Here is a 27,292-nt window from a genome sequence, read left to right as displayed (position 1 = left end):
ATAGCTTAATGTTTTTGCTTTGCTGGATGTCAGTAGAATTATAAAAAGATTATGTTATACATCTTGTAAAACATTTATGAAATGAACACTTTTGCTGTCTGGTCTAACCTCTGACTCCAACAGCATATTTTGCACAACCGCCTTCATTCATGACAATTCTTTCTGAGTCGAAAAGCTAATTTGTATTTTTAAATTTGATGATCTAATCAATTTTCAGTAATCATGGAGCTGAAACAATTAGCTTTATTCAAAGTGCCTAATGATGTAGCTACTATTGTAAAGTATATGACACAACAGAGATAGATAAATTATGTTTGATGATGATTTATTATCTAAGCAGTACCATCGGAGACCAAGTATGTTTGTTTGGCTTACTGGAAGCAGAGGCTGTGCGAAAGCGTTTAATAGCATTGTTGCTCAAATGATGGTTCTATGATCTTCTCTGGACATGGTTGAGGGTAGAACTTGCTAAATTGGCCAGTGGCAAAGGTACATTGACAACTGAAGACATGCCCAGCTATGGAAAGCAATTTAAGGTTGAATATCATTCCTGTCACCACCAGCGTCTTTTTGGGAATTGAACCCTCAACCTGTAGTGTGCAGGTTAGGTATGTTAGTCTACTAGGCCACGGCTGTTCTCCTTGTATATTTTAGTATACTACATTTGAATTCAATCTACTTCTACCTTGTGTCAACCTAATCTTCTGTATTCTTCATGAAAAATTCTTGTCATTCCGAAACATCCTTCTGCTTTTTAGCAGATATTACTAGAGTTTCGTGAGGTTAAAAGGCTTTGCATTTTTGTAATTTTGTTCTTAATCATGAACTATAAGCTTTATTTAGTAAAAATTCAATCGTTTTAAATGCGCCTACAGAGAAGACGAGATCAAACAATAACGTTAAGTAATCCAGCACATTGCTACCAGCACGATGCTGAGTGTCAAGTGATGCGTTACAAGGCCTGACTATCACGTGTGTGCGCACTAGTTGATACGACTTACTCCTCACTGATCAGCAAAAAAGAATCTACTCTGCTTGAATTGAGGTAAGTTTATTGTTGTACATACATGTATAGCATAATATTAATAGCATTGGCTGGTAGGCAGCCAAATCTGGAGCTGGATGCTTTTGGAAATTTTATTTACAGCTTGCTGAAATCTTAACTAATGTAAACTTGGCTACCTGTCTAGATGAGTCCCACCTTAGCTTTGTCCTCTCAAGCCTTCTTTGCAAGTCCCTTTATTTCGCTTCTGAATTGCTGAGCCACTGGATGCCTCATTTTCCCTAGCACATGCCAAATCTTTCATGGCCTTGACCTGTTTTCATATTCCCTTCCCAGAAGAATCCAGAAGGCTTACAAAATGGATAAGCCGACATCTTAAAATTGTCTGATATCCCGTTGTCTCGTGAGGCAGCTGGCTCAGAGGAGGCTAGAATTTCATACTGTGATCTACATACAGACTTTTAACTTTCTCTGATCTCTGGAAGCTGCAACGGGCAGCTGTTCTACCTATTGCCATTTGCAACAGTCTTGACAACAAGTCATGTGTTAAATTGCCTTACTAGTTTGAAAGTTATTTTGTTCTTACTCCTGATTACTTCAAATTTGGATTTAACCATCGGATTAGCAGAGCTTCAGTAAATTAACATGTCAATAAAGACAAATAGCCTACTAACAACCACAAGATAGTAGTAGTTGACTAGTAGTTAGTAATAGCCCAAGATCTGAATCTATCCGTAAACATTTAAAGGGTGTCTATGGCTTGCTCTTGAATAGATTTGCTGCTAGAATGGAATAATTTTACTAAAATGTCGAGAAAATTCATAATGAAGTGAGAAGTGGTATTTTTACACAATCTAACATGGCCTTGACATATATATTTGAGAAGAAGTAAGCAATTTGTAATGCTCCCCAACCAATGCTTTCGAATGCTTAGGCTATTTATTGATTGACCCCTTTCTTAGAGTTACACAAACATTATCTTATGTGGGATCAGGTATAAACGACAACTGTTCTGGCCAACCTTGCCTTCCAATGTTGTCCAGATGAGGTTGCATGAGATGTAACAGAAGAGCTCAAATGATTAGATTGACTGATGTACTCAGTGCTGCTTAAGCATGGTTGGAGCAGCTACAGATACAAACAGGCCACATGAACCTATCCTGCAGTGATATACATTTTCTTCATAATAGCAGTTAACAACTTCTGCGTCAATTTATAAAAATATTCTATATTGTTTTGCCTGGGCTATGCTTGGTAATACGCAGACCTATGCACATGCCAACCTACCCACGTTTGTATACACTACATGCGTATGTAGATGGATGCAAGTGTGAGATGGTTTGCAATCAAGTGTGATAGGCTTGTGTTTTATATGTACATATGTGTATATGCACATGCATTCACATACAAGCTTAAGTTTTAGGAATGAGCCTTTGTAGAATGACATTTGATTTTGAGTTTTTCTCTTCATGTACATATTTTTAAGCAAATGTAGGAACTTTTATTCTCTTTGCAACAGTTTTGTTCCATTATCATTGAGATAATAAGTTTTACCTAACTTTCCTCATGGCCAACAATTTATCAGAGTTTAAATTTTTCAAAGAGTTTTATAAAATATATTGAAGGATCCCATAACCAAAATCTTGTGATAGCCAAAATGAGTTATTCTAATTCTGTTCAGTATATAAAGCTACTACATCTGTGCGAATCTGGAAATAGAAGATGAGTTAGGTAAAACACAAAATTGTTATGCTTTGGTATTTTCCTTTTGTAGATTAAAAGCTAGACGGAAACATATATCTAAACAAAATCATTTCATTTCTAATTAGCGACAAGAGGGAATCCAATATGGAAAGTGAGAGCACAACCCTTATAAACAGACAAGATAGAGCAGAACTCTATGACAGCTGTGGTAGTGAGGACAAAGTGACATTTACCGAGCCGGAAATTAGCAACCAAGTCTACAGCGTGCGATGGTGGGTGCTGTTTGTCTGCTCCCTCAGTATAGCTACACAGGCCCTCAACTACCTGGTATGGATGCCTCTGAGTGACTCGCTTTTGATAGCCTACGATTGGGATGTATCGTATGTAGGAGCAGCAGGTGCTGCAACCGCCTTGACCTTTGTCATATTATCACTCCCTGTTATGTACATCATTGAAACAAGAGGTACGTATCAAATTAAGAGGCTCTACCATGAACAAAGAAACTGTAGGATATGTAAATACGTATCAGCATGTTGTTATAACATACTAGCTGAGTTCTGAAGGAACTTGTTGCCTTACATGTTGAAAGTAAACATGGAAAATGCCATGGCTTGACATTCATCACAAAGTTTTTGGTTACAGGTAAATTTTTTATCCATCTTCGTGCATCTAAAACAAATTGCCGCTAGTTAAATTTGTGCTAAAATAAAACATGGGTATCAAAGTTTCAGGGGTCACTCAGTTCTTGTTCCTTTTTTATTAATAAAATTGTTAATACAATATTGTGCAAATTTTAAATATTTTCTTAAATATTATTCTACATGTATGTTGTAGTTGTGTATGTTATTCAGTCAATTTATATAATGTTGTGATAATAAGATAACGTTTAAACTTCATTTACGTAATGGACCTGTTAGGCGACTTTAGGGTAAACAATTAGCACAATGTTGCTAAGTAAAGTATTTTACATAAAATCACCAAATTTCAGGTCATTTGAAGCATTAGTTTTCTAATAACTGGCCACAATGTTCATTCATATTTGGCCATTTAGAAAAGCGACTTCGATTTTTATTAGTTACCGTTTGAAGTGACTGACTAAAACATTACCGTCATTGAAAATTTACATACCTACATAACAATCGTTTTAAAACTGATACCGAACCTCTCACTTGACTTTTTAACAGTTTCAAATCTTGTAAAACTAGTGTTCTTTAAACTAAATAAAATGTACGGTCATATTTGACGCCAGCCTAAAAATAACTAAGGTGTCGACCATATAGAACTGTGCGTTATTGTTTAGGGCATTTGACCGATGTATCGATGGGAGTCGAGCCTTATAGATCAATCATGTAAAAACTGATAGCAGAATTTCTGACTAATCCTTTGGGATGAGAGATCATTCCAAAGGATGGAAAGCCTACATCATTGCTGAGGCAAATAAAAAAATATTTTCACTTGCTTCTAATTTGTAATAATATTTCTCTTTCAATAAGTTTTTAAACGTGTTAAAAGTGGTGTATTCTAATTATTTGTGGGTGAAGTTTGCAGTTTAAAACCAAACCTTTTGCAAGTTCTACTAAACATTATTGGTTTACGGATGGTTGAATTAAATGACCTGCACAGACGACTAGCAAGAAATACTAACTCTGGAAATAAATCATGAATGATTACAGAATTTAGGATGTCAAACTATCTTTTGTAAGCAATAACATTCAAGTATTTTTTATACACAATCACATAGCAAGTTGATACCATAGTTTTTAAGTCATAGTTGCATTTGCGCAAGTACCTTTTAGCCAGTCACCATAGTGGAACTTGTGCTTCAAATAACCTGAAGTTTGGTGATTCTATATGAATGACTCTGCTTAAAAATATGGTGTTGGTAGGATGGTTTACCTGAACACGCCCAACAGGACCTTTAATCCTAATGTGATTCAAAGGACTATGTGACATATTATATAAAAGATTTCTATGCGGTATAAATTGTAGCATATAAAGTGTGCCTGACATGCAAAGTACCATGAGAAAAAAAAATAATATAAAATAGATCAGATAAATAATGCAACTTTTGCATTACCTGTTAGCTACGTACTACCTTACATCTTGCATACTTGTACCACAAATTATTGCATGAAAACTAATCGCTAGTTATATCTAATTATAGCAAGCGATATCGCTTGATGTTATGCTAATTTATATCTTATTTACCACGACATACATTTCTGTGCTATATTGTGTGGATTGTAGTACATTATATTGTATGATATTCTATGTAGATTTCATTAAACAGGTCTGCAGTGTATTATATGGTCATATATTACACAGCTATTTTATTGTATATTCTGGTAGTACATGGTGTTGTTGTATAATACATTGCATTGTATTATATCATATTATTGTACATTTATTACGTTGCATAACGCTCAATTTTATTATATTTTTGTGTATATTATTAATTCATGCTCTCTTTTTATTTCATGATATTATGAAAACATTTTAGGACTTCGAGTTGGGATGCTCATTGCCGGTGTTTCAGCTGTTTTGGTTGCTATCTTTTGGAACGCCTCTCTTCACACAAACGCTTTCTGGTAAGCAGATGTTCATTTTGAAGCAGTAAAAGGCAGAAGGTGAGGTATTGAAGTCATATAGCAACATGCAAACAGTGAAACGAAGTAAAATAACAACATGTTAGCAGTAGAAAATCAGGGCTTAAATATGTGAACAAAATGCGAAAAAACTACAACGGGAACAAATAGAGACAGTAGAGAAAATTTGGTATTTCAACGCTTTTATTACTATTTGTTATGTTATCCAGACAGTTTAAAAAATATGCAGGCTATTCATTTTTTGTTGTAAAATGTGAAATGTTTCCATATCTACTCTAAAACAAATTCTTTTGTAGGTTATTTGTCATTGGGTCACTGCTTAATGGTGTATCACCATGTGCCACATTGGTGGTGCCCTCGCTTTTCTCTGTCACCTGGTTTCCTGTTAGTCAGCGAACAACTGCTACATCTATTGGTGTACTCAGCATAGGAGTTGGTAGTGTGGTTGGCTATATAGCAGGTGAGCTTCATTCTTTTTAGTGGGATGCTTCTTTTTTCTCTTTACGCTGTTTTCTTAATGCAGGGAAATATATCTCTGCTAGCCTAATTCTAGATCCATCGTTTTTTGAAAAGCTTTTAAAACCATTAGTGAATAAAGGAAATATTAATTATCTTTAGATAAAAATTTAGATTGTTTAATTAAAGCAATTAAAGATATAGGCACATGGCATTGATTAATTCTATTTAGATGGGCAAAGGCTACTTCATAATGTAATCTAATAGGAAATTCTGAAGCGTGAGTAATGGGCAGGCTCTAACCGGAACCATGGCTAAGCGTGTAGATATAGGTAGGCCTATATTTGATAGTAACAACATAACTGTGATATTTAATAACATTACCACAAAAATGGACCTTATTGAGGCAGAAGTTGAAAGCGAGACCGTTTAGTTCACCTATTGTTTTTCGAGCTTATCGTGTTTCCTACTTTTTCTATAAGAATATAAGGACAATATTATTAATTTTTTATGCTCTCTGGTAAATACTAGTCGGTGAGGAGCAGAAAAATCAGCTGGAAGGCAGCATCTAACATTAATTACTTTCTTTACACCAATAAAACATAAAATATCTTTGCTGAGTTTTCCTTTCACACTGACGGGTCACATAGAATGCCTCTATCTACTCTTTGTAACAGGGCCCCAAATCATTGGAGCCTACATCACAGCTGGAAGTGTTCTTCATAGAGAGAATTTAACTGCAGGTATGGATAAGAAACATCACTTGGCACTTCAGTAATAATTTAAACTGCCAGCTGTACTGACTATACTGCTAGTAGTGTCTATACTGCTAGTAGTAGCTATACTTTTAGTAGTGACTATACTGCTAGTAGTGACTATACTGCTAGTAGTGACTATACTGCTAGTAGTGACTATACTGCTAGTAGTGACTATACTGCTAGTAGTGACTATACTGCTAGTAGTGACTAAGCTGCTAGTGGTGACCATTCTGCTAGAAGTGACCATACTGCTAGTAGTAACTATACTGCTAGTAGAGACTATACTGCTAGTAGTGACTATACTGCTAGTAGTAAATATACTTTTAGTAGTGACTATACTGCTAGTAGTGACTATACTGCTAGTAGTGACTATACTGCTAGTAGTGACTATACTGCTAGTAGGGACTTTACTGCTAGTAGTGACTATACCGTTAATAGTGACCATACTGCTAGTAGTGACTATACTGCTAGTAGTGACTAAACTGCGAGTGGTGACCATACTGCTAGAAGTGACCATACTGCTAGTAGTAACTATACCGCTAGTGGTGACCATACTGCTAGTATTGACCATACTGCTAGTAGTAACTATAGCTGCTAGTAGCGAATATACTGCTAGTAGCGACTATACTGCTAGTGGTGACCATACTGCTAGTAGTGACCATACTGCTAGTAGGGACTATACTGCTAGTAGTGACTATACTGCTAGTAGTGATTATACTGCTAGTAGTGACTATATTGCTAGTGGTGACTATACTGCTAGTAGTGACTATACTGCTAGTAATGACTATACTTTTAGTACTCACTATACTGCTATTATACTAAAAGCTGTGTACCAGCTTTTTTATAATAACAGCAAAGAGGCTTATAAAATGATTACATCCATGAGTTCTGGTATATCTGTGACTTGCAACATTGTTTTTGAGAAATCATCTTTACGCTGAAATCTACCTGTAGTATAACTCACTTTGCAAAATATTAATTTGCACAGAGTCTTCCCAGCTTTGGCTACCTACTCCTATGTTTATTTCTTGCACTTGCTTTTGCTTCAGAAGTCAAAATAATTTGAAAAAGTTCACTGTGGGTAATTTTTATGATTGCAGAATACATTGCAGATGTAACAAGTGGATTACAGAATGTTGGATATTTTCGTAAGTATGCCAAGTCAAATATTTGTAGTCAAGTTGGAAATGCATGCTGACAGTTTTTGGATGGAGCAGATATTATTGCATTACTCTACATGTAATATATGGTACATGTGTATTGGGCTATTGTGATAGTAGTAGCTAAACTGTCAAGAAAAGGTAATCCATGCAATTGATTTCAAAATTATTGACTTTGTAAAAATGTTGTATTTGAAAGAATCAATGAAGAATTCGTCGTTTTTCCACCAAAAATAATGAGTAAAATAGTTCTACTATACATTCTAGTAGCACATATTATATTATAGTTTATTTTTATATATTATATATGCAAAACTAGACTGTTTGGTATTACTAAAATTACTAAAACTACAAATGTAGCTACAACGCTGTTTTGAACTTAGTGCTTTTCAGGCTTCTTGAAGAGTGACAAGTGCAAAACAGCTTAAAACTTAAAATTTTAGGTTTAATTTTAGAGCTTCAAGTTAAAGACTTAACTTGAAGCTGTAGGTTTCAGAGCTTTAACTTAAAGCTGAACTATGTTTAAAGGTTCGATTTGAATACCTTTAAACGATGTATATATATATTTATATATAAACTATATTAAGAACTGAAAACTTTTAAAACATTTTACAACTTAAAGTTTCATGGTTGCTACCATTCATCAGGTAAAATTAAAATGAATATATATTAAAATATATATATATATATTTATATATATATATATTAAAATATATATATATATATTTATATATATATCAGTGCTGCCCCTGATTACGATGTCCCTGGTTTACGGTTTTTCACCTTGTGATGTGGAACACAATGTTTTTTGTCCTCTCGTTACGGCATTTTTTTGCTATACGGCATCAACAAAATATTTCTCGAAGTTCAAATTTGGCTGCCGGCAGACTCAATACGTCGGAATCACAAAAATGCCACTATGCTATTTGTCAAATTCATTCCCACAATGCCTGAAAGAAATACAAAGCTCACTGTCCCTCTCAGCTCAGCATTGTTCGTATTTTGTAAATGCTTTATGTTGCATGAGTAAAATGAAAATTAGCGAAAGCTTCTTGTGCATTTTAGCATTTGATATAATATCTGCTATAAACTTTAATTCATTATTGCATATATATATATACATATACGTATAAATTCTAAAGTTTGTCGTTTGCTATGCTCAGCAATAGTTTTTAAAATCTAGAAATGAAAAGTCTGTTTTGTGCTGGAATTGATCTCGAACCTTCCCGTGCACTAAGCAATAATCTAACCAGTTAAGCTACACGAGATACAATGGATTCTTTAGGCGACATGATTATAGCACTCTGCGTTCCGCAAGATCACTGAAACTTGCTCTTACGGCTCTTATTAGTATGTTTAGCAATATGGATAGTAGCTTACTCAAATTATTCATTGGCAATGTGCCAGGTTAATGACAAGTGGCAGGCAACTACATTACCTGTCACAGTTTATCAGCTGTTTTAATACCTGCGCAATGTCAGGCATTCGATTAGTATAGCTATATATATACATATATAACTTTAATTCGTTAGCCATGTGTTGCTAATTTGATAACGACGTTAAAGGAAAAAGTAAGAAAATGGTTGCTACTGCAACAAAGCTAGATTTACTAGGTTAACTATAAGTTAACTATTAATAGTTACTAAGGTTAATATATTATTGTTACTCCCTGTGACACTTATATTTCGCTAGTATTTAGTTTCGTGAGTAGCATACAGAGTAAAATTTTGCTGCAACTTAATTTCGCAACTCTGATGAGTGCGAAAATATAATGATGTGAAAATAAATGCAGTGGAACAAACATAATTATATTCCTCAAGTTCGGTTCGCCGGTAAGACAAATTTTTCGTTGTTAAAAACGTTAAAATAAATGTCGTTATAAAATTCCATTCTACAGTATCAATGAACAAAGCTATTTATTTCCACGTTTTCGCTTGTTCGTTACGATAGTTTAGTTTTGCTCATGAAATTTTCTCAAGAGGATCAATCCGCGAAAACGCGAAAGTTAGATGAGGCGAATACATAAGTGTCCTAAGGTAATTGTGATTAAGTACATTACTTATATAAAATTTTGATGTTTTTTATACTCCTCTACACGATATTTTTTCCTCACAATGCCAACACCGGAACAAATTAATGTCGTATGGTGGGATGCGCTGAGACATATATATATATATATATATATATAGATATATATACATAGATATATAATTTTTTTATATATACTCGATTTATATATAAAATATAAATAGAATATACATAGGGTATATAATATTAGTTTTTGTAATGTAATGTAATTTTTGCAATATAAACTACTTCTGCATCGTATAAGCATGAAATGTAACTAAGCATTAAACTAACTCCATTGTATGTTCATTGTTTTTTAAGTAAACTCGTTACTTGAGGGTAAAGGAATATTATAATCCTTTGTTCATGACAAATATTGTAGTCTTAGCGGTTGATGTCATAGTTTTGATACTGATTGTGGCACACTTTCCATCGGCGCCTCCAACACCTCCGAGTGTTGCCCAAACTATGGGGCGTGAAGATTTCTGGGCAGGCTTACAGAAATTGAAGACGTACGTATTTTTGAAAACTAAACATTATATTGATCGTTATTTATTACAGCTGTAATGACTGATATGGTCGCTGCAAGAATTGTGGTGGTTGTGACGGTGGTAGCTATTGTATCACTTGTGAAGATTATAACACCTGTATTGGTTGTCATTTTTGTGGTGGTTGTAATGGAGGTGGCTGTTGCAGCAGCTGTGACAATTTTAATACCTGTAATGTGTGTCATCATTGCGAAAAAACATGAATTTAAAAATGTATTTGTATTTTAAGCAGTATCCAATTGCCTCAATATTGCAAATAAAGTTTAATTACATTTCACTTGATAGTCCTTGATTAGAGGGTTTTTGAACATCTTTGCTCACAAAGATTACTTAAGTGTCTTGTTCTTTATAATTTAAGTCTAGACACGTCAAACAAATGAACTTTGGAATTTTTAACTTAAATGCTTTAATTTAAAAAACAAACAACTTAATTTAAAAAAGTATTATTCAAAGTTTATTTGTTCAACGTGTCTAAACTTAAGTCATAAACAAATAAACCCTTAAATATTCTTCGTTTGCAAAGACATTTAAAAATATCGAGTAAAGCGGTATTAAATTATAGGCTTGTGACATTTTAAAAATGTTTTGCAAGGTTGAGAAAATTTTTTGCTACCTCTCCTACAACTCTTCATATCTTGTAAAAATTTATATTGCGTTGGTTTGTAATTTTAATATTTTTCAATGCTCTGTTCTTTTACAATTGGACTGTGTTCCAAGTGTCTGTCAGGCAACATTCAAGTAACATTTGAGTCAGCTATTATCCGTATTGCTAAACTCACTAACAAGAGTTGTGAGAGCAAGCTTTAGTGACGTTGCGCTTAGCACAGAGTCGCTATGCATATTTTAACCCAAACAATGACTATCTGCCTAATGAAGTGATTGTAACCCATATAGCTTAATTGGTTAGCTTGTTGCATTGTGAAAGAGTAGTTCCGAGATCAAATCCTCTGTGATACTGATATTTTATTGCCAGATTTTAATTGCTATAACCGGACAAAGGGTGTACAGAAAACAAGCACTGAGAGTTATATACAGTCATGTCTCTACATATGAGAAACACGTGATTTGAGCTTATTTTCTAGCAAATTCTTTCTCGAGATATGTGCGAGTAATCTTTGAGATACAAGCATACGAGCCAGTCTCGATGGCAACTACACTATATGGCTAAGTATGCAAGAGACCACTTTTGAGAACAGCATCGCTCAATCCTTCTCCTCGAATCTGTTTGAAAATGGTTTTAAAGGGTTAGCTAAAAATTATAGAGAATGCAATGCACAAACCGCTTAACCGAAAACGAATACTAAAGATACATAGCGATGTTACATTTTATCACAGATCATAACGACCAAATAGGTAATGTATGCACTAAATTACAACAATTAAAAACACGTTTTTCCACCTTAATATCATGTTTAGGTAATTTTTTCATAGTATGGGAGCGGAAAAATTTGTAGTTGTTGATTTTTTATGAAAATAGTGCCTTGAGATGCGACTAAATTGACTTACGATCATTAAGCCTTATGTCGAGGTATTGATATTTATATATACTGTAGATGTCTGATTGCAATTATAGTGGTTTTTTGAGCCATGATCAGATATGCACAAACGTTTTATTCAGTTGCGAGAAAATTGATGATTCGAATGACCTAAAATTTGTCGATTTTTTATAAAAGATTCTGCTTAGTAACAATGTGTCAACAAAATGTTAAAGGTTGACTTGCAACAAAGTTTACATTACAGTTATTCGATATCAACAGATTCACCGTGTTTTACTCTGCTGTGTTGTAGGTGCAAAATATGTGGAAATGTGATTACAAGCTCTTAAAAGCTCAAAAATGAACAGTTAATCGCAGCCATCACAAAAACGCCGTAGATTAGAATCCATTTCCAAAACGGCTCAAATAGGACGTAGTTGAACAAGATGGCTTCTGTTGAAAATTTCATGCAACCTCTTTCTTCGAAATATTTTCACAAATATACTTCAAGCATTCAATAAAACCATGTCTATTGCCTTACGCGTCTATTTCATCATAATTGTAATGCTGTCATTTGAGCGCTGATATCTCAAAACCTACCATAAAAATCGCTTAATTTTTAACCTTAGCTCGAAGGAATGCATATCATCCTCTGATAAACATGAGGAGCCTGTTGGTCACCTGCGATAGTCGAAAAATGCTACAGAAACTGTTCACGCGATTTGGCAGAAAGTATGGGTCACATGCTCAGATTACGACTAGATAATTAGACCAAACTGAAACGATACTGTGAAGTAGCGAGCCTTTATATTTGATACGGGCTTTCCGGTAGAACCAGAAGCATTTGTCATAAACTAGGGCTACAAGGCGTTTTATATCGAGCCTTTTATTGGCCTTTAATTTCAGGTGATAACATCACGTGTCAAAACAATAACCAAACTGTTGGAGTGCGTCAGCCAAATAAAGAGATTCCAAACGGCGGCGTTTTTTTGATGGCTGCAATTAACTGTTCGTTTTTGAGCTTTTAAGAGCTTGTAGTCACATTTCCACATATTTTGCACCTACAACACAGCAGAGTAAGACATGGTAAACCTTTTGATCCGAAATACCTGTAATGTGAATTTTGTTACAAGTCAACCTTTAACAGACTGTTTAACCTAGACACGCCTAGACACAATGCTTTTTATCTCTGTTAGGAAAATTATTGTTGAGTAAGGAATTCTTGTGGGTTTTTTAGGCCAAAAAGAACACTTGAATTGTTGTTTGATTATAAATACTTTTACATTGTTGTAGAAACTACCAATTTTGGTTACTTAGTCTAGCATTTAACCTGACGAATTCTCCGGTGTATATTTGGATTCCATTACTCGCCGTTCACTTTAGGAATCTTGGGCTAGATCAGGTAAGAAATAAATATTCTGTATGTTGATAGATTTTGGTTGTCGCAAAGTTGAATGCTAAAACAAAATAATTTTTGTTGTATCAGTTTTATCAGTTGTATCCAACAAAGCCATCAACAGCTCATGTTAGTCTTTGGTTGCCCATTAACACATATTTCACCCTAAGCTATTCTGTCTCATTTTCTACCATTACAGACTGTCAAGAGACAAATCTTAAATCAAGGCTTTTACCCTAACACAAGGGTACTAGAGTGATAATTGTGCAAAGTTTAAACACTGCAAAGTTTAAACAGAGCAAAGTATGCTTTATGTTTTTCTGATAAGTAAAATATCATAACAAGCTGGAGTAATTTATACCAAAATATTTATGCTATGAAACTTGATTGAACAAACATATAATTTTATAGGATGAAGCCTCGTGGATAGCTGTTGTTGCCACAATAGCTGCCGGCGTTGGTGTGGTTGTCATCGGCCTCCTCGCAGACCGTGCATCCTTTCAGAGGAAAACAAAAAGGATTTTGCAGGGATTTTCAGTAATATCAATAGTTCTGCTTCTGCTTTTGTCTCTCATCCAATGTGAATACATCTATATCTCCCCTGAGGCGCTGATCCGTAAGTTGAAAATATTAATTCTTTGCTTTGATATGCTACAGCTTGTATTTGATGATCGTGTTTGAAACAATACTTATAGCGTGTCATGAGACTGTCTTTAACTAGCACCTTGGCAGTCTAGTGTGCTGTGAGAGATTGTCAGATGTGCTGGTGAAGCACAGATAATAACTATGTGCGCAAATATTCCGACATGATGGAAGACGGCTGATTAAAACAGGTGTTACAGTGTTGAACTACTCTGTGGAATGTCATGAATTTGTGTTCCGTTTAAGTTAATCTGTTATTCAAACCTTTGACCCAAGTTTTGAACACACAGACTAACAAAAACCAGTTTTATTATAATATAAAAATAAAATAATAAAGATTAAAGTAATTTTTTTTATTTGTTTATGATTTTTATTCTATCCTATTATCTATTATCCTATTATCTATTCTATTATTATTTTTATTGCAAATCTGTAGCCAGCTTTATTTATCTCTACCTTTATTCTGCTGAAAATTTTTGATACTTATTATCATATGTGTGACAGCAGACTTACCAAAATTGGTTTCAGTATTTTAATTTATGTTTTAACCATAGTTCAACTGTTTTCCTTAGTTTATATTTGCCTGGAATGATCAACTGCTGAAACAAACATACCGTAAGTTTCTTCGTATACATTAACATGGTGTATAAGCCAAGGTCTATTAGTTTTTAAAATCTTTGTTTTAGCATGCATCTGCCGGATAAACCAATTTCCTTCTCTGGTTGAAATCACTTGATTGGAATACTAAATTTGTCATCAGAGGCAGGCGAAAAAAATTGCATTCAAAAATCAATTCATGCTTTTGGTGTCCTTGACAATACACCAATTAACAAAAAAACAAGAGAAGAAAGATCTTTTGAAGACCACAGGGCACAAAGAACGAAACTTCATCATTGTATTGGCTAGCCTCGACAATAGAACAAAATTGCCAATAATGGTAATATGTACATATTTGGAAGAAAAGTGATGCTGCAAGACAGCTTTCTACCAAGAATCGTGATTCATGTACAATATGGATGAATGGTGGTAGATGTGTCGGTAGATTATTGAAGTTTGGTTTCGTGGGCGAATATTAAGAAAAAAGCAGTAAGCTCAGAAAAAAGCATTATTCTAGAAGAGGATCATTGCGAAGACAACCTGAGTGGTAAAGAACGAGACTTTGTGTTTGATTTATCTCTTTTTGAGTAGGATTACTAGTAATTTACTATTTTATGAATAAAGCTCTATATGCCATATAATACAATTTTGATTTTGATGGTTTTCTCAAGTTTGAATTTACTAAAATTTATGTCATGAAAAACGGTGTCGCCGTCCAAGTCAAGGATGTATTTTTAAACTTGAAATTTTGTGCCAAATTCACAACTTATAAGCTGAAATTCACAGTAGTTAACCAAAGTAGTTCTAATACATCTACATATAATGAAAGAACAAAAATCTGGCTGTTTGTATGTTTTTAGATCAGCTAAAGATATAAACTTGTCTTTTTGTTCGCATACCAGATAATATTACTACCTTGCGTCAGAAGGAAACATTTTGAAAAATGCTAGGATGGCTATATATGTATGTGGAAATGATGTACGGAGACCTAGATGCTGTACACTTGCAAAGGGTTTTGAATTTACTCTTAAATAATATTTCTGGTGCATATGAGATTATATACATAAACTAAATACAAGTGATGTATGGAAAAACAACAAGAAACTCTAGTATAGATGTGTGTATACTACTGTATGTATACTATACTGACATAGCATCTACAGGATGTGAATGTTCACCTACTTGAGCCGCTAAGCAACCTTTCCCTCTAAGACCTTACCAAAAAGTCATCTGCCCGGTAAAAATATTTTACAAAATCATAAAAATGTAAACCCCATATCAGTACATACGCTAAACATGCTAAGTTGTATTTCGTTCTTATGATATTTTGCAGCTCTATTGTGTGGAATTTTGATTTGCATCAGCATAACATCGCAGTCAATATTTCCTATCTGCGTGGAGCTAGCCTGTGAATATGCATATCCTGTGCATGAGGGTCTCACCTGCACTGTTGTCTTTATGCTCAACTGGGGAGTATCTATCCTCTTGTTGGGACTCTTGCTAGTTCCAGCTCTTTCTGAAGGTAAGCCAGAGCAGATCTTTTCAATCATCAACTGAAGGTTTTCTGGCTGTTTTTATTTGCTCAAAAACTTAGTTGATTGACATCACAGAATGGTTTATGGGAGCTCTATGGTTTTTGAACTGAAAGCTGCTCTGAAGGACTTCATTATTTGAAATATTATCGCTTTACTTTCAGTACAAAAATATGTAACTCTTGTTGGAAATATCTTCTCAGGTATATGCTGACTAACTGATTTATTTGTAATTCTACCAGAATATATACATGCATACACATCGGATGTAAAAACAATAGTTTGACAATAACAGATTAACCTGGGTTCAAGTAAGGTCAAGAAACCACATTGATGACTTGTGGCTCATGTAAACATTGACTTCATCTATGAGTCAGTTAATGTCCATTGAATTACTTCCTGTCCAACAATTCTAGGGTGTCTGAAAACTTTCACTAATTGGAAAAAACATATTACTGTTTCATACAAGAAACTAAAACGACTTTCAGTATAAACCACATTGTATTAACTTCCAATTTTTACTATAACAAGAGCTGTATCTGTCCAGCCATCTGTCAAAGTCACTCGTAGAGGTTTGGAAAAAACATGCATCGTACGGGAATTGAACTTGCATATCCAGTTTTGCAGCAAAGCCCACTACAATTGCACTGATGAACCACCTCACAGAATCATGGTATAATTGTGTACATAATGGTTATACATGATGATCTCTCACGATGGACTGAGCTACAAGTGTACTAGTAGTGATAACTCCTTATGCTTGGAATTATAGCTAAAAGTATTTATAGATTGGCCTTTCACGAGATCTGCCTTTTGTGAAATGAATTGAAAAGTCATCAAATCCAGATTCATTCGTAATTCTTTCCTTCATTTGTTCAGTCATTAATATTGCTATAATGTTTAGCCATCTCAATTTCTACTCTTTTGAAACTGTATTTCATAATGGTTATCATATTCAGCCATGTTTAGTTAAAAATCTATTAATAAGACGTTGTTAAGCAAAATACTTTATATTAAGTCACCAAGTTTGAGATCATCGAGACATTACCAACCAACTTATGGAACTGATAGCTGAGTTTTTCAGTTACTCTATAGATTAAAGACAAATCAGCATTAATGACTTGAATATGAGGTGAAACCTCAGATTTTTCAAGTGAAGATAAAGCTATAATCAACATCGTTACCCAGTGATCCGATGACCAAAGAAGACAATTGAGTTCTATTTTCTTCTAGCCTGTTTTTAAGCCTATATAGCTTAAGTTCTTGTTATAGAAACAAAACAAAAACACAATTTTTTGAGATCTTAGCCATCACAGTGAAGTAAATTAAGTTGAAATCGATATTCATATTTTACCCATATTTTTTACGTTACTCAGTGATCAGGTGACCAAAGAAGACACAAAGTTTTTAGTACAACGGAACTGGTTTTTTTTCTGAGCAAGTTCTTTGAACAGATAATAGTTATCAATGCTAGTAATTATATAAACACAACCTACTACTTTAAAACATAATCAGCACTGCTGTACTTTCTAGTATGGTCTTCTACCCTTTTTTGTTGTCAAATTGTTCCAACATCACAAACGAGTAGAGCAGATTAAGCTCTTTATACCGACTAACTCAGTAAAGCTTCTGTAAAATAATATCTTTGCAAATATGTATTTTGAAAATTGGCTTAAACCTCCTGGTTTTATAGTTCTTGAAATTATTGTCAACAGTCTATTAAAGAGAATTTTGGTAATGTTAACATTGCCATTATCGAAGGAAAATGTTGGAACACGCGTTACATAAAATGAACTTTCCAATTTATGACTAAACGTAAATTTACCTCCTGGATCTTTCAACTCATTGAAGTTTTAAAACTGCTAATTATTATGTCTCATCGCTAGCTGCATACTTGTTATGAAGATGAATATTTTTTGGTGCTATTTTAGATACTGCATGGATGACATGGGTGTGCTTGGTTGGCTGCTCCATCTCTCTCCCTCTTAATATCTTGCTTAAAGACGACTTCCGTCGACTTGATTTGGACAGCAAGCCAAAAGGGCTCAAATAGTCACCAGCAGATAATAATGATGAAAACGATGTAAAATAAAATTTTTGGCTGTAAATTAAAAAACTAAAAACTTCAAAGACACAAAAATCATCCTTCGATTTATAAGTGAAATGTTGGTTTTTGCTACAAAAAATATGGCTAAAATTTTACGCTTGACTTGACGAGCTCAGAACTTGCATGTAAATTTTAGTTTTTTGTCTATTGAGTTTTATATTTTCAAAATCAGTTATTAACTAATGTAACTGTTTATCTAGTTTAAGTTTTGGTTATAGAAACAACACAGAAACGCATATGTTTTGGAGTTTTTAGCCATCTCGGTAAAGTAAATTAAGTTACATGTACAATCGGTATTCATATTTTGTCTATTGATTTTTATATTTTTACAGATTAACCAAGCTTAGTAATAATTATAAAGACTTCGCTAGTCTAGTTCTTGCAGCAAAATGTCAGAGAAGAATGGCATGTTAGAAACACAAGTTTTCGTAAGATCATGTGGCATTTCTATGGCATTGGTATGAGTAATTTATGCAAAGAAGAAAGAGTAAGCTATTTTAGCTCGGCAACTTCATACATTGTCACAAACAAAACATATTCTACAATTGTTGTTCTCAACTAATTTCTGATTTTAATTTAGTTCACTTGTGCATTATTTTTGAAACAATATGATTAATCTATGATTTGATATAATATATCAGCTTTATGTTATTGTTGGCTAATATGCTTGATGGATTGGATATAGCAGTAAGGAGCATTTTTATTACAAACACTCATATATGCTGGAAGTACATCTTATATACACGTACTGCTCAAGTACATCTTATATACACGTACTGCTCAAGTACATCTTATATACACGTACTGCTCAAGTACATCTTATATACACGTACTGCTCAAGTACATCTTATATACACGTACTGCTCAAGTACATCTTATATACACGTACTGCTCAAGTACATCTTATATACACGTACTGCTCAAGTACATCTTATATACACGTACTGCTCAAGTACATCTTATATACACGTACTGCTCAAGTACATCTTATATACACGTACTGCTCAAGTACATCTTATATACACATACTGCTCAAGTACATCTTATATACACGTACTGCTCAAGTACATCTTATATACACGTACTGCTCAAGTACATCTATATAAAAGGATGTCTGGGTTCTTGCTAAAAACATAAACGAAACTCACAACCTCTCACTCAATTACATAAAACAATAGATTATATAAAAATGAGATTACAACTCTAATCTAGGTAGCTGATGGATAATCATTCGTTATGCTAATAATGTCTTTATGACAAGGTAGCAGTGCGCTCATTTGGACACCAGTCAAGTAGAGACCCACAAAGATGAAATTGTTTTCAACCACACTTTGTTGTACGTGAGTACTTCATGTTTTGTAAAATATGTTCTTTTTGACTAATCAGTACAAGATTCATAGCTCAGGATGTCAAAAATCTTTCATCGAATAAGACAAAACTGCACTTCCTGCTGATCTAATATGACAATTGTTTACAATCAGTGTTGAGCATCCTAGACACACACGCAGCTATGACTTCTGATCTGGTCTAAGTGACATGTGTAGCCTCATGTTATAAAAGTGTACAAGTATTGTTTGTTTATATAATTAGTCGTAATTATTTACTTCGTATGGCTTTGCTTCTGTAAGTAGGTGTTCTTATGTTCTTGTATTATGTTAGCTCTTGTTAGTTACTAGTGCCTGGTGTGACTCATGTTTTGTTTCATCTGCAGTCACTCAATAGTTAAGTGTTGTTTAGAGTCAGGTCGTGCAATAATATACTTTGCTAACCAACTACATCCTATTACTAACAAACTCAACAGTAAAGTTAGTGTGAATCTGGACACATTGTAGTGATTTTACTTTTAAAATATCTAAACAAAGTACAGAAATACTGAAAACATGCTAAGCTGTTAAACTATAATGAAATTTCAAAGTTGAAGCTCTGTCATGTTTTTCCAATAATAAAGCCATACAATTAATAAGACCTCAAGCAACTTTAAGGATGATTGTATTATAAGGCTCACAATTAAAATAAGCCCTTTTTGAGAGTGATGGATAAGCAGAAAACAAATTTCTAATAAAGAATTCTACTTCATTTCATAAAAACACGAGCATTGTGTGAAACGTTAGAACTACGAAAAGGAAAGGTCGTTGTTGATTGGCTCAAAATAAAGTGACTGTCTGATTGGTAGTTAAAAATCTTTTCTGAAAAATTATTTGTTTGAAGAGGTCATTGCGTATTTCGTCCCAAATTCATCCCAAGCTGAGTGGGAGTAAAGTTACTTGATCAAGTACAATAAATCGCGAAGGAGTTGTATGGAAGTAGTTTACTACTTCAAGTAAAATAAACATTTTAGATCATAAAATGGTTCAAAAATAACAAAAAGTCTACAATGAACTTGATAAAAAAATTCTGCTGATAATGTAACGGTTTTATGCGCTACCTCTACTGCTCCGCAAGTACAAGACTCAATGCAAAGAGTTTATACATATATTAGTCTGCTTTGTCATAAAGAGTTACAATAAATAGCATACAACATGAAATGAACAGGTGCAGAACAGCGCGCTCTAGTCTGGGGCGTGCTCATATATAGTAGTAGGCCCCCCTCTCTTTTCGCTTGGCTGGACTCAGCTTGGCTCGGCTTTGCTAGGCTTGGCTGCGCCGCTAAATGAATGCTTATCACTTATCCTATTCTACCATAAAAAACTGTTTGCCATAATTTGCCAAGAGTATTCATCTAGGGCGTATGCAAGGGATTAAAAACCACTCCTAGTTGGTCATCTTCTACTGCTTTCATGTATCAAGTATATTTATCCTTATCTTCCATGCAACCATTTGTTGCAACATACAAACATGCATTGCTTCCCCATTCATCTGCGCAGTGAGAAATACTGGCTCTGATTATTTTCTTTTAAGAGTTCAGAAGATTTAGAACTTCTGAACCTTCTTTTCAGAACTTGTCACTACATTAAAATTTAATATTGAAGATCATTACAGCAGTCCTACTTTGCGACTAAGGCAAAAACCTTTTCACAAAATACTTGTAATCAATCTTAGATATTTGCGCAAGCGTTCATCTGTTTGTGAGGCTTATCTATACACATTCAGACAAATTATAGCGTCAATAGAATGCATAGAAATGGCAATAAGCAAGCATAGGTTTGGGGATGCAAAAACAGGTGTACTGAGGCGTTACTCGCTCGCATTAGTAGAGCAACATGTGACAACAGCATCAATATCATTCACTATTTAGACTGGAGCCGAGTTGGCGAGGCTTGACTGTCTTATCACAGGAAAACAGGCAAGTGAAAGCCTTCAGGTGGGTTGCTAATTTTTAATAGAATTGGCTGAAGCATTCTAGTAACTGAGGGGTCACTTACTACATCTTGCAGTTAGTTATTGAAGTGTCTAGTGCTAAAAGGGCTAAAACATGGAGGCCAGTTTTGACATGAAATAAATATTTTACATAACTGTTGTTTGCTAATTGTCCTTAATGGATGTTACTATTACTAGCATAAAAATTGCATGTAGACAATTATCTAGATCTTATCACATTTTGGAATAAAGTTTTTGTGAAACTTGACAGCAATCTAGCCATGCTTGAAATGCTGGAGGCACTTTATATAGAACATTCTGGAAAACAACACTTTAAAGTGTCTTGAGTAAAATGCTGCAGCCAATTTGAGTGAGACATAGTTATAAGAGAATGACAGTAAAGTGACAACAGTTGGCGATTAGGACAAAGAAACTAGCGTATATAGGATGAACAGAACGCTTACTACAAATGTATGTGTTTGTCTTACAGAGATTTCAAGGAATATAGGCTACCTTCTAAACAATTTTGTAAGTCTAGTATGGCAGCAGCATCATTTTCCTATAACAATACTGGACACTGCTCTATGTTGTAACTAGACCCAATCGCTGCTTTAGCCTGGAAATGAGCTTAAAATTTAAAGGCTTCAATTTTTACTTTACCATAATAATTCTTACTATAATAAGATCCATGTAAATACATCCGACTGTTCGAAGCCACGGTTGACGGTTCGAAAAATAATTGCATTGCACAAGATTCACATTCAAAATTCTCAGCACAATAAAGCAACTCTCTAACGACTGCACCAATTGACACATCAGGGTATTCCAGAATAGTTGTAAGTATAGTTATTACACTGGATGGTTTCTCACAGCTCACCCGACTATCAGGGTACCGGTATAATGTAATTTGGATTATTACAAACCTGTCTATGGTATGTGTGGCTGCAAGCTAATTCATAGCTTACATGTTTACTGTTTTGAGGTCATTTTATCCTTTGATATATGAACGGTAAAAATTTTATGCAAAGTTTAACTTGGTGGAATCAAACCAAGTTTGCTGTAATCATCTTGTTTAGCAAAACTCGATACATGAGTATATAAACTTGAGATAGCATCACTACACAGTCCCAGCCAGTAGTATAGAAGAATGATGCAGTGTGCCAAAAAAAACTATGATTTCTCAAATCTCATTAGTTACACATAACATGATTGAGGTGAACTCAGATTCTGCCTCTAAATTAGTCTGTAATCTTCAATCTTTGCTAAAAGTAAGGTTTGGGGTAGGTGCATATCATAGCAATGATACTGGGTGGCATTGGTATTTGGTAATAATGAAAACCACTTCTTTCGGTATTTTCTATGGATCTACCAACATTTTAGCTGCTTAGCTATGCCAATATTTATGGCAAGCAGATGTACAGACGTGTTTATACTTTATAGAGACCTCCATAAAGATAGAATCTCAAAGATAAAAACTCAATGTCAGCCTGACCTATGAGAATGTGAAAAACAAGGTCATGTCATTCTATCTATTCCATCAAAATATAGCAAGAGCTTTGGAAAGTTATTAATTATATTTCTGCCTGTGCATAAGAATTTTTTATGACCGCCGTGAATGGATTTTAGAATAAACTAGGTGAGCTCGTTCCAGTTGAACGCACTCATATAAGATCGCCCAAACATCAAATTAGCTGTTTCAAATAAGCACTGAACTAATCTATGTTAGTTTATTGGTTGGAAAAATAAACTTCACAGGTAAATGCATAAGTACGCTTACCTTGGCAGAGTTTTCTCTCTTTGACATAGTTAAGAATAGATTATTGTTTGACCATAAGGTGCATTTGAAAAGCTATAATTTTTCTAAAAAGTTGACTGTACACTCTTTAATACAGTGAGCCTTGTGCGTAAACTGAGTTCTAAAATATATTGTGTGCCTTTGGCAAGCGCACTACAGTCACCACTCTGCTGACCAGTGCCCGCTAAAACAATAAAAACTCTGATGGGTGCAACAGAGTTGTGATGATTATTGCTATTTACTGGTTTACGAAACCCCTTAAATGGTACCGGTAAAGCGAGATGCTTATGAGGTTCAGGTAAACTGTGGGCAGAGGCGTGCAAGTTACGCTACCTTGTGCTGGTCATTTGTAGACACATAGGCTAGAATAAAGCCAGCCTGACAATTAAGGTTTTAAGCCTGATGCTTGACAAGCCTGACAAGTAAGTCAGAACTTTCGAGAAAGCTGGCGTTAATAATGAACTATTATTAACGCCAGCTTTAATAATAAGCGATTAACTAGCGGATCTGACACAGGCAATGGTAAGAGGAATGTGGAATGTTGGACACTGAAACAGCTCAGCTGTTCAATTTCGATACAGAGAATGAAAACTTTGGTTTTGCTTTAGAAAAATAATTATTTTATCCAATAAAGTTGACTAACCACACTTTTTCCTTTTGCTGTGTATTTTGCGTTTGCTTTAAAATCTGTCCTATAACAGGGTGTGCCTTGTATATTGGTTAAGTACAAAAAATAGACCACGGAATTGAGCCTGCGCCCATAAAATGGAGTGCCTAAGGGTTCGGGAAATATGGTAAGGTATGTTACACACTTAACTCTGGCTCAGCGCATCTGTTCTTTAGATGCTATTCATCTATTTGAGTTTTGGCTTCAAATCCATATCTATAGTAATGCATTATACATTATAAAAATAATTAAATTGAAGATGTAGCAGAAAAAAGCACCAACTAACTGTGATGACGCTTATAAAATCAAAATTTAATTTTAAAAGGCTGCCAAAAGGTATTTAAAGCCGCTTAAAATTTGGTTTGTATTCTAGTAACATAACTTGCTTTCAACACAGACTACTCTAGATGAGTATGTAGGCTAATTCTTAGAAGAGTACTAAAACACACGTGAAACCCTCTTTTAAAGTAGTTAGTCTTGCTTATCACACTTGGAAGGACATTATTAAAAGAAAGATACAATAAGAACAGGCCTGAAAAGCACATGAATCTAATCAGTGTAATTTTTTGAATAAAACCTGTAGGTACACTTTTTGTGGTGTAAGTAAAAACTGAAGATGAGTTTTTCAATGGTCATAAACCACACTGGTTTAGTTTTAAACTTATAGTTTCTATTAGAGTTCATGACAAAGAACATGTTAGATTTGAAGAGCTATTTCAATATAGTATTTTTTCTCTCTGATCATACACTCCAATAGAGTGGTAAACCTGAGGTTTCATAATATTCTAAAGACTGAAGCACACTGAAAGTAAATTAAGAGGTGTTACCAATCACTAGTATTTGCTTCAGAACATGGAAGCATCAAACACGACCAGAGTCATTTGTTTTTGATATACACGTAATTTTTTTCATGTTACTTGTAATATAATTAGCATATTTTTTTAGCATTTGTTTTTATATTGTTTTCCAATGCCAATTTTTTATTATGAGTCAAACTAATTTCATTTGTTGCAGTTCTAGTTTTGCTTTGAAGCATACTCCTTATTGATTAGTATAATCTGCGAAATATCGCATATGACTTAACACACAATTACACTAGTATTTGAAAGAAGTCATGGCCTTGTCGTTCAGCGGTCTAAAATACCTGACCTGCAAACAGCAGGAAAAGGTTTCTTCTCAAAAAAGCTACTAGTGGTGACAGAAATGACATCCACCTCAAAATGCTCTCTGTGAGTGGGCACGCCTCCAGTCACGAGGTTTCATAGTTACTAGATTTGGACATGTTCAGTGAAGATCACAGAGCCATTGCTTGTACAACATGCTTTTAAAATAACATACACAGCCACGGCTCGGCTCGCAGTAAGCTACGCAGATATCATACTCGATATTCAAACGATTACTCACAAATGCTAGCAGCCACTGCTAGTGTCAGCAGCAACTGCGTCCGCAGCAACTGCCTCAGCGGCGTCTATAACATACTCTTTAACATATTTTTGTTGCCTGAATTATGCATGTACAACTTTTTAATCCACTGGTTAGTGTGGCTTTGATGAGTATGATTGTAGCAACAGCACTTTGCTGTTTAGGATTTTAGAACTGCGGCTCAGAATTTAACTATGCTGTTCTTGAGTCATAGGCTCAGAGGTCAGCTGCTAACCTACACACATTTTTTTAAAGAATATCAATTGACACCCACCTATAGCGGCTGAACCATAGTTAAAATCACTAGCTATTACAATGGGTGTTTTTTCTATTCGATATCAGGTCAATCACCTAATCTCTTCGCTTCGCTGACTTTCACATGGATTGTTCTACATCACTGCTTTCATAACTTGAACACATGACATAACTCATCACAAAGCAAATGTGCGCAGACTATAGAAAGTGTATTGCAGTGAAGAAGTCAGGAACTCTGCACAGGTTGGCCTTAAACATGAATCCCCTTGTAAAATTTAAGTCATGGTCCACTTTGGGTCAGACCGTGCTTGGTAAAAATTAGAGCCATTTATAAAATCTTATAAAGCCTGAGCTACTAATAAATTATAAGCTAGCCATAGAACTATTCTGATTGTACATATTAGGAGTTGTGAGTCACTACACTGTTAGCTTGTTTTCTGGTACAATCTCTCTCTTGCAGTCGGTTTTTTCAACAATGACTGTCTTATGATTTAGGTGTTATCACCGACTTTAATGCAGCTCTTTTTTCTGCTTAAAGACAGACATAATGCATTACCTACGCTTACTGTAAATATTTTCTTTGGTGAATGCTACTAACCGATGTGTTGTGTTGGTCAATTGATTGACCAACGAGATGTGGCCTCATTAGCGTGAAGCCCATGATGTCTATGCTGGCTTTTCCATATTAATTGTTTAAGCAGCGTCGGGATATTTATTATCTACCATGGATCGTCAAGGATTTGCGATGGCAAATATTTTTGCGTAGCCTTTGTATTGCTACATGTCGCTCAAGAAACAAAAAGCTCTATACACTACCGATAACAATAACTATGCACAAAAATACTTCAAGTTCACAGCATAAATGAAACTGCAAAAAGGAATTTAATGTATTTAATTACCAAACAAATTCTGTAAAAATATTTTTCATGAGAGTTAATTTATAATTTATTTACAATAGGTAATAGCTGGTATATAAATGCCATACACCCTAGGACACTTTTATTTCGCTAGTATTTAGTTTCGCGAGTAGCACACAGAGTAAAATTTTGCTGCAACTTCATTTCGTAGCTCTGATGAGTGCGAAAATATAGTGATGTGAAAATAAATGCAGTGAAACAAACAGATTAGATTAAAAAAAAAGTAAGAAAAATTTTTCAATTTGGGACTATTTTGTATTTGTAAACCGCAGGTAGAAATATGTGGGCGAGATCGATGATTCAATTTGATCGCTTGCTGCTGTTTGTTTCTTGGACTATCAATGACGTCTAGGTCTCTCTATATATGATGATTTTATTGTGGATATCAATGAACAAAGCTATCAAATTTCGCGTTTTCTCTCAGTCATTAGGATAGTTTAGTTTCGCTCATGAAATTTTCGCGAGAGGATGACTCCGCGAAAACGCGAAAGCTAGATGACGTGAATACATAAGTGTCCTAGGGTAGCTGCCATGTAGCTACCATATAGCTGCCATGTAGCTGCTACATAGCTGCTATATAGCAGCTATATAGCAGCTATATAGCAGCTATATGACAGCTATATGGTAGCTATATGGCAGCCATATAACTGCCATATAGCTGCCATATAGCTGCCATGTAGCTGCTATATAGCTGCTATATAGCAGCTATATAGCAGCTATATAGCAGCTACATAGCAGCTATATGGCAGCTATATGGCAGCTATATGGCAGCTATATGGCTGCCATGTAGCTACCATATAGCTGCCATATAGCTGCCATGTAGCTGCTATATAGCTGTTACAAAAAACTATTTTTTCAAATAGTTGCTTGTTTGAATCACTGTTGTGA

The 27,292-nt window shown here is 34.6% G+C and overlaps 2 protein-coding genes across 2 annotated transcripts in view; both read left to right on the top strand.

Annotated features, from left to right (window-relative positions):
* Nucleotides 1–971: 971 nt before the first annotated feature.
* On the top strand, nucleotides 972–18,702 carry LOC137393381 (solute carrier family 49 member 4 homolog). The gene is made up of 11 exons (XM_068079913.1): nucleotides 972–1,045; nucleotides 2,833–3,170; nucleotides 5,208–5,295; nucleotides 5,610–5,773; nucleotides 6,447–6,512; nucleotides 7,628–7,675; nucleotides 10,137–10,266; nucleotides 13,071–13,179; nucleotides 13,585–13,789; nucleotides 15,746–15,934; nucleotides 17,876–18,702. Exons 2-11 carry the CDS (start codon nucleotides 2,852–2,854, stop codon nucleotides 17,995–17,997), a joined length of 1,440 nt encoding a protein of 479 aa, XP_067936014.1. The 5' UTR covers nucleotides 972–1,045; nucleotides 2,833–2,851; the 3' UTR covers nucleotides 17,998–18,702.
* Nucleotides 18,703–21,269: 2,567 nt separating this feature from the next.
* LOC137393685 (solute carrier family 49 member 4 homolog) overlaps nucleotides 21,270–27,292 on the top strand; it is a 33,976-nt gene continuing 27,953 nt past the window's right edge. Inside the window, exon 1 of the mRNA XM_068080328.1 lies at nucleotides 21,270–21,352. The gene's annotated coding sequence lies outside the window, so the exon portion shown is untranslated. The remainder of the gene's footprint in view (nucleotides 21,353–27,292) is intronic.

This window comes from Watersipora subatra, chromosome 4, assembly GCF_963576615.1.
Source record: "Watersipora subatra chromosome 4, tzWatSuba1.1, whole genome shotgun sequence".
NCBI lineage: Eukaryota > Metazoa > Bryozoa > Gymnolaemata > Cheilostomatida > Watersiporidae > Watersipora > Watersipora subatra.
The sequence above is the reverse complement of the archived record's forward strand: the minus strand, read 5'-3'. Positions and strand labels throughout refer to the sequence as shown.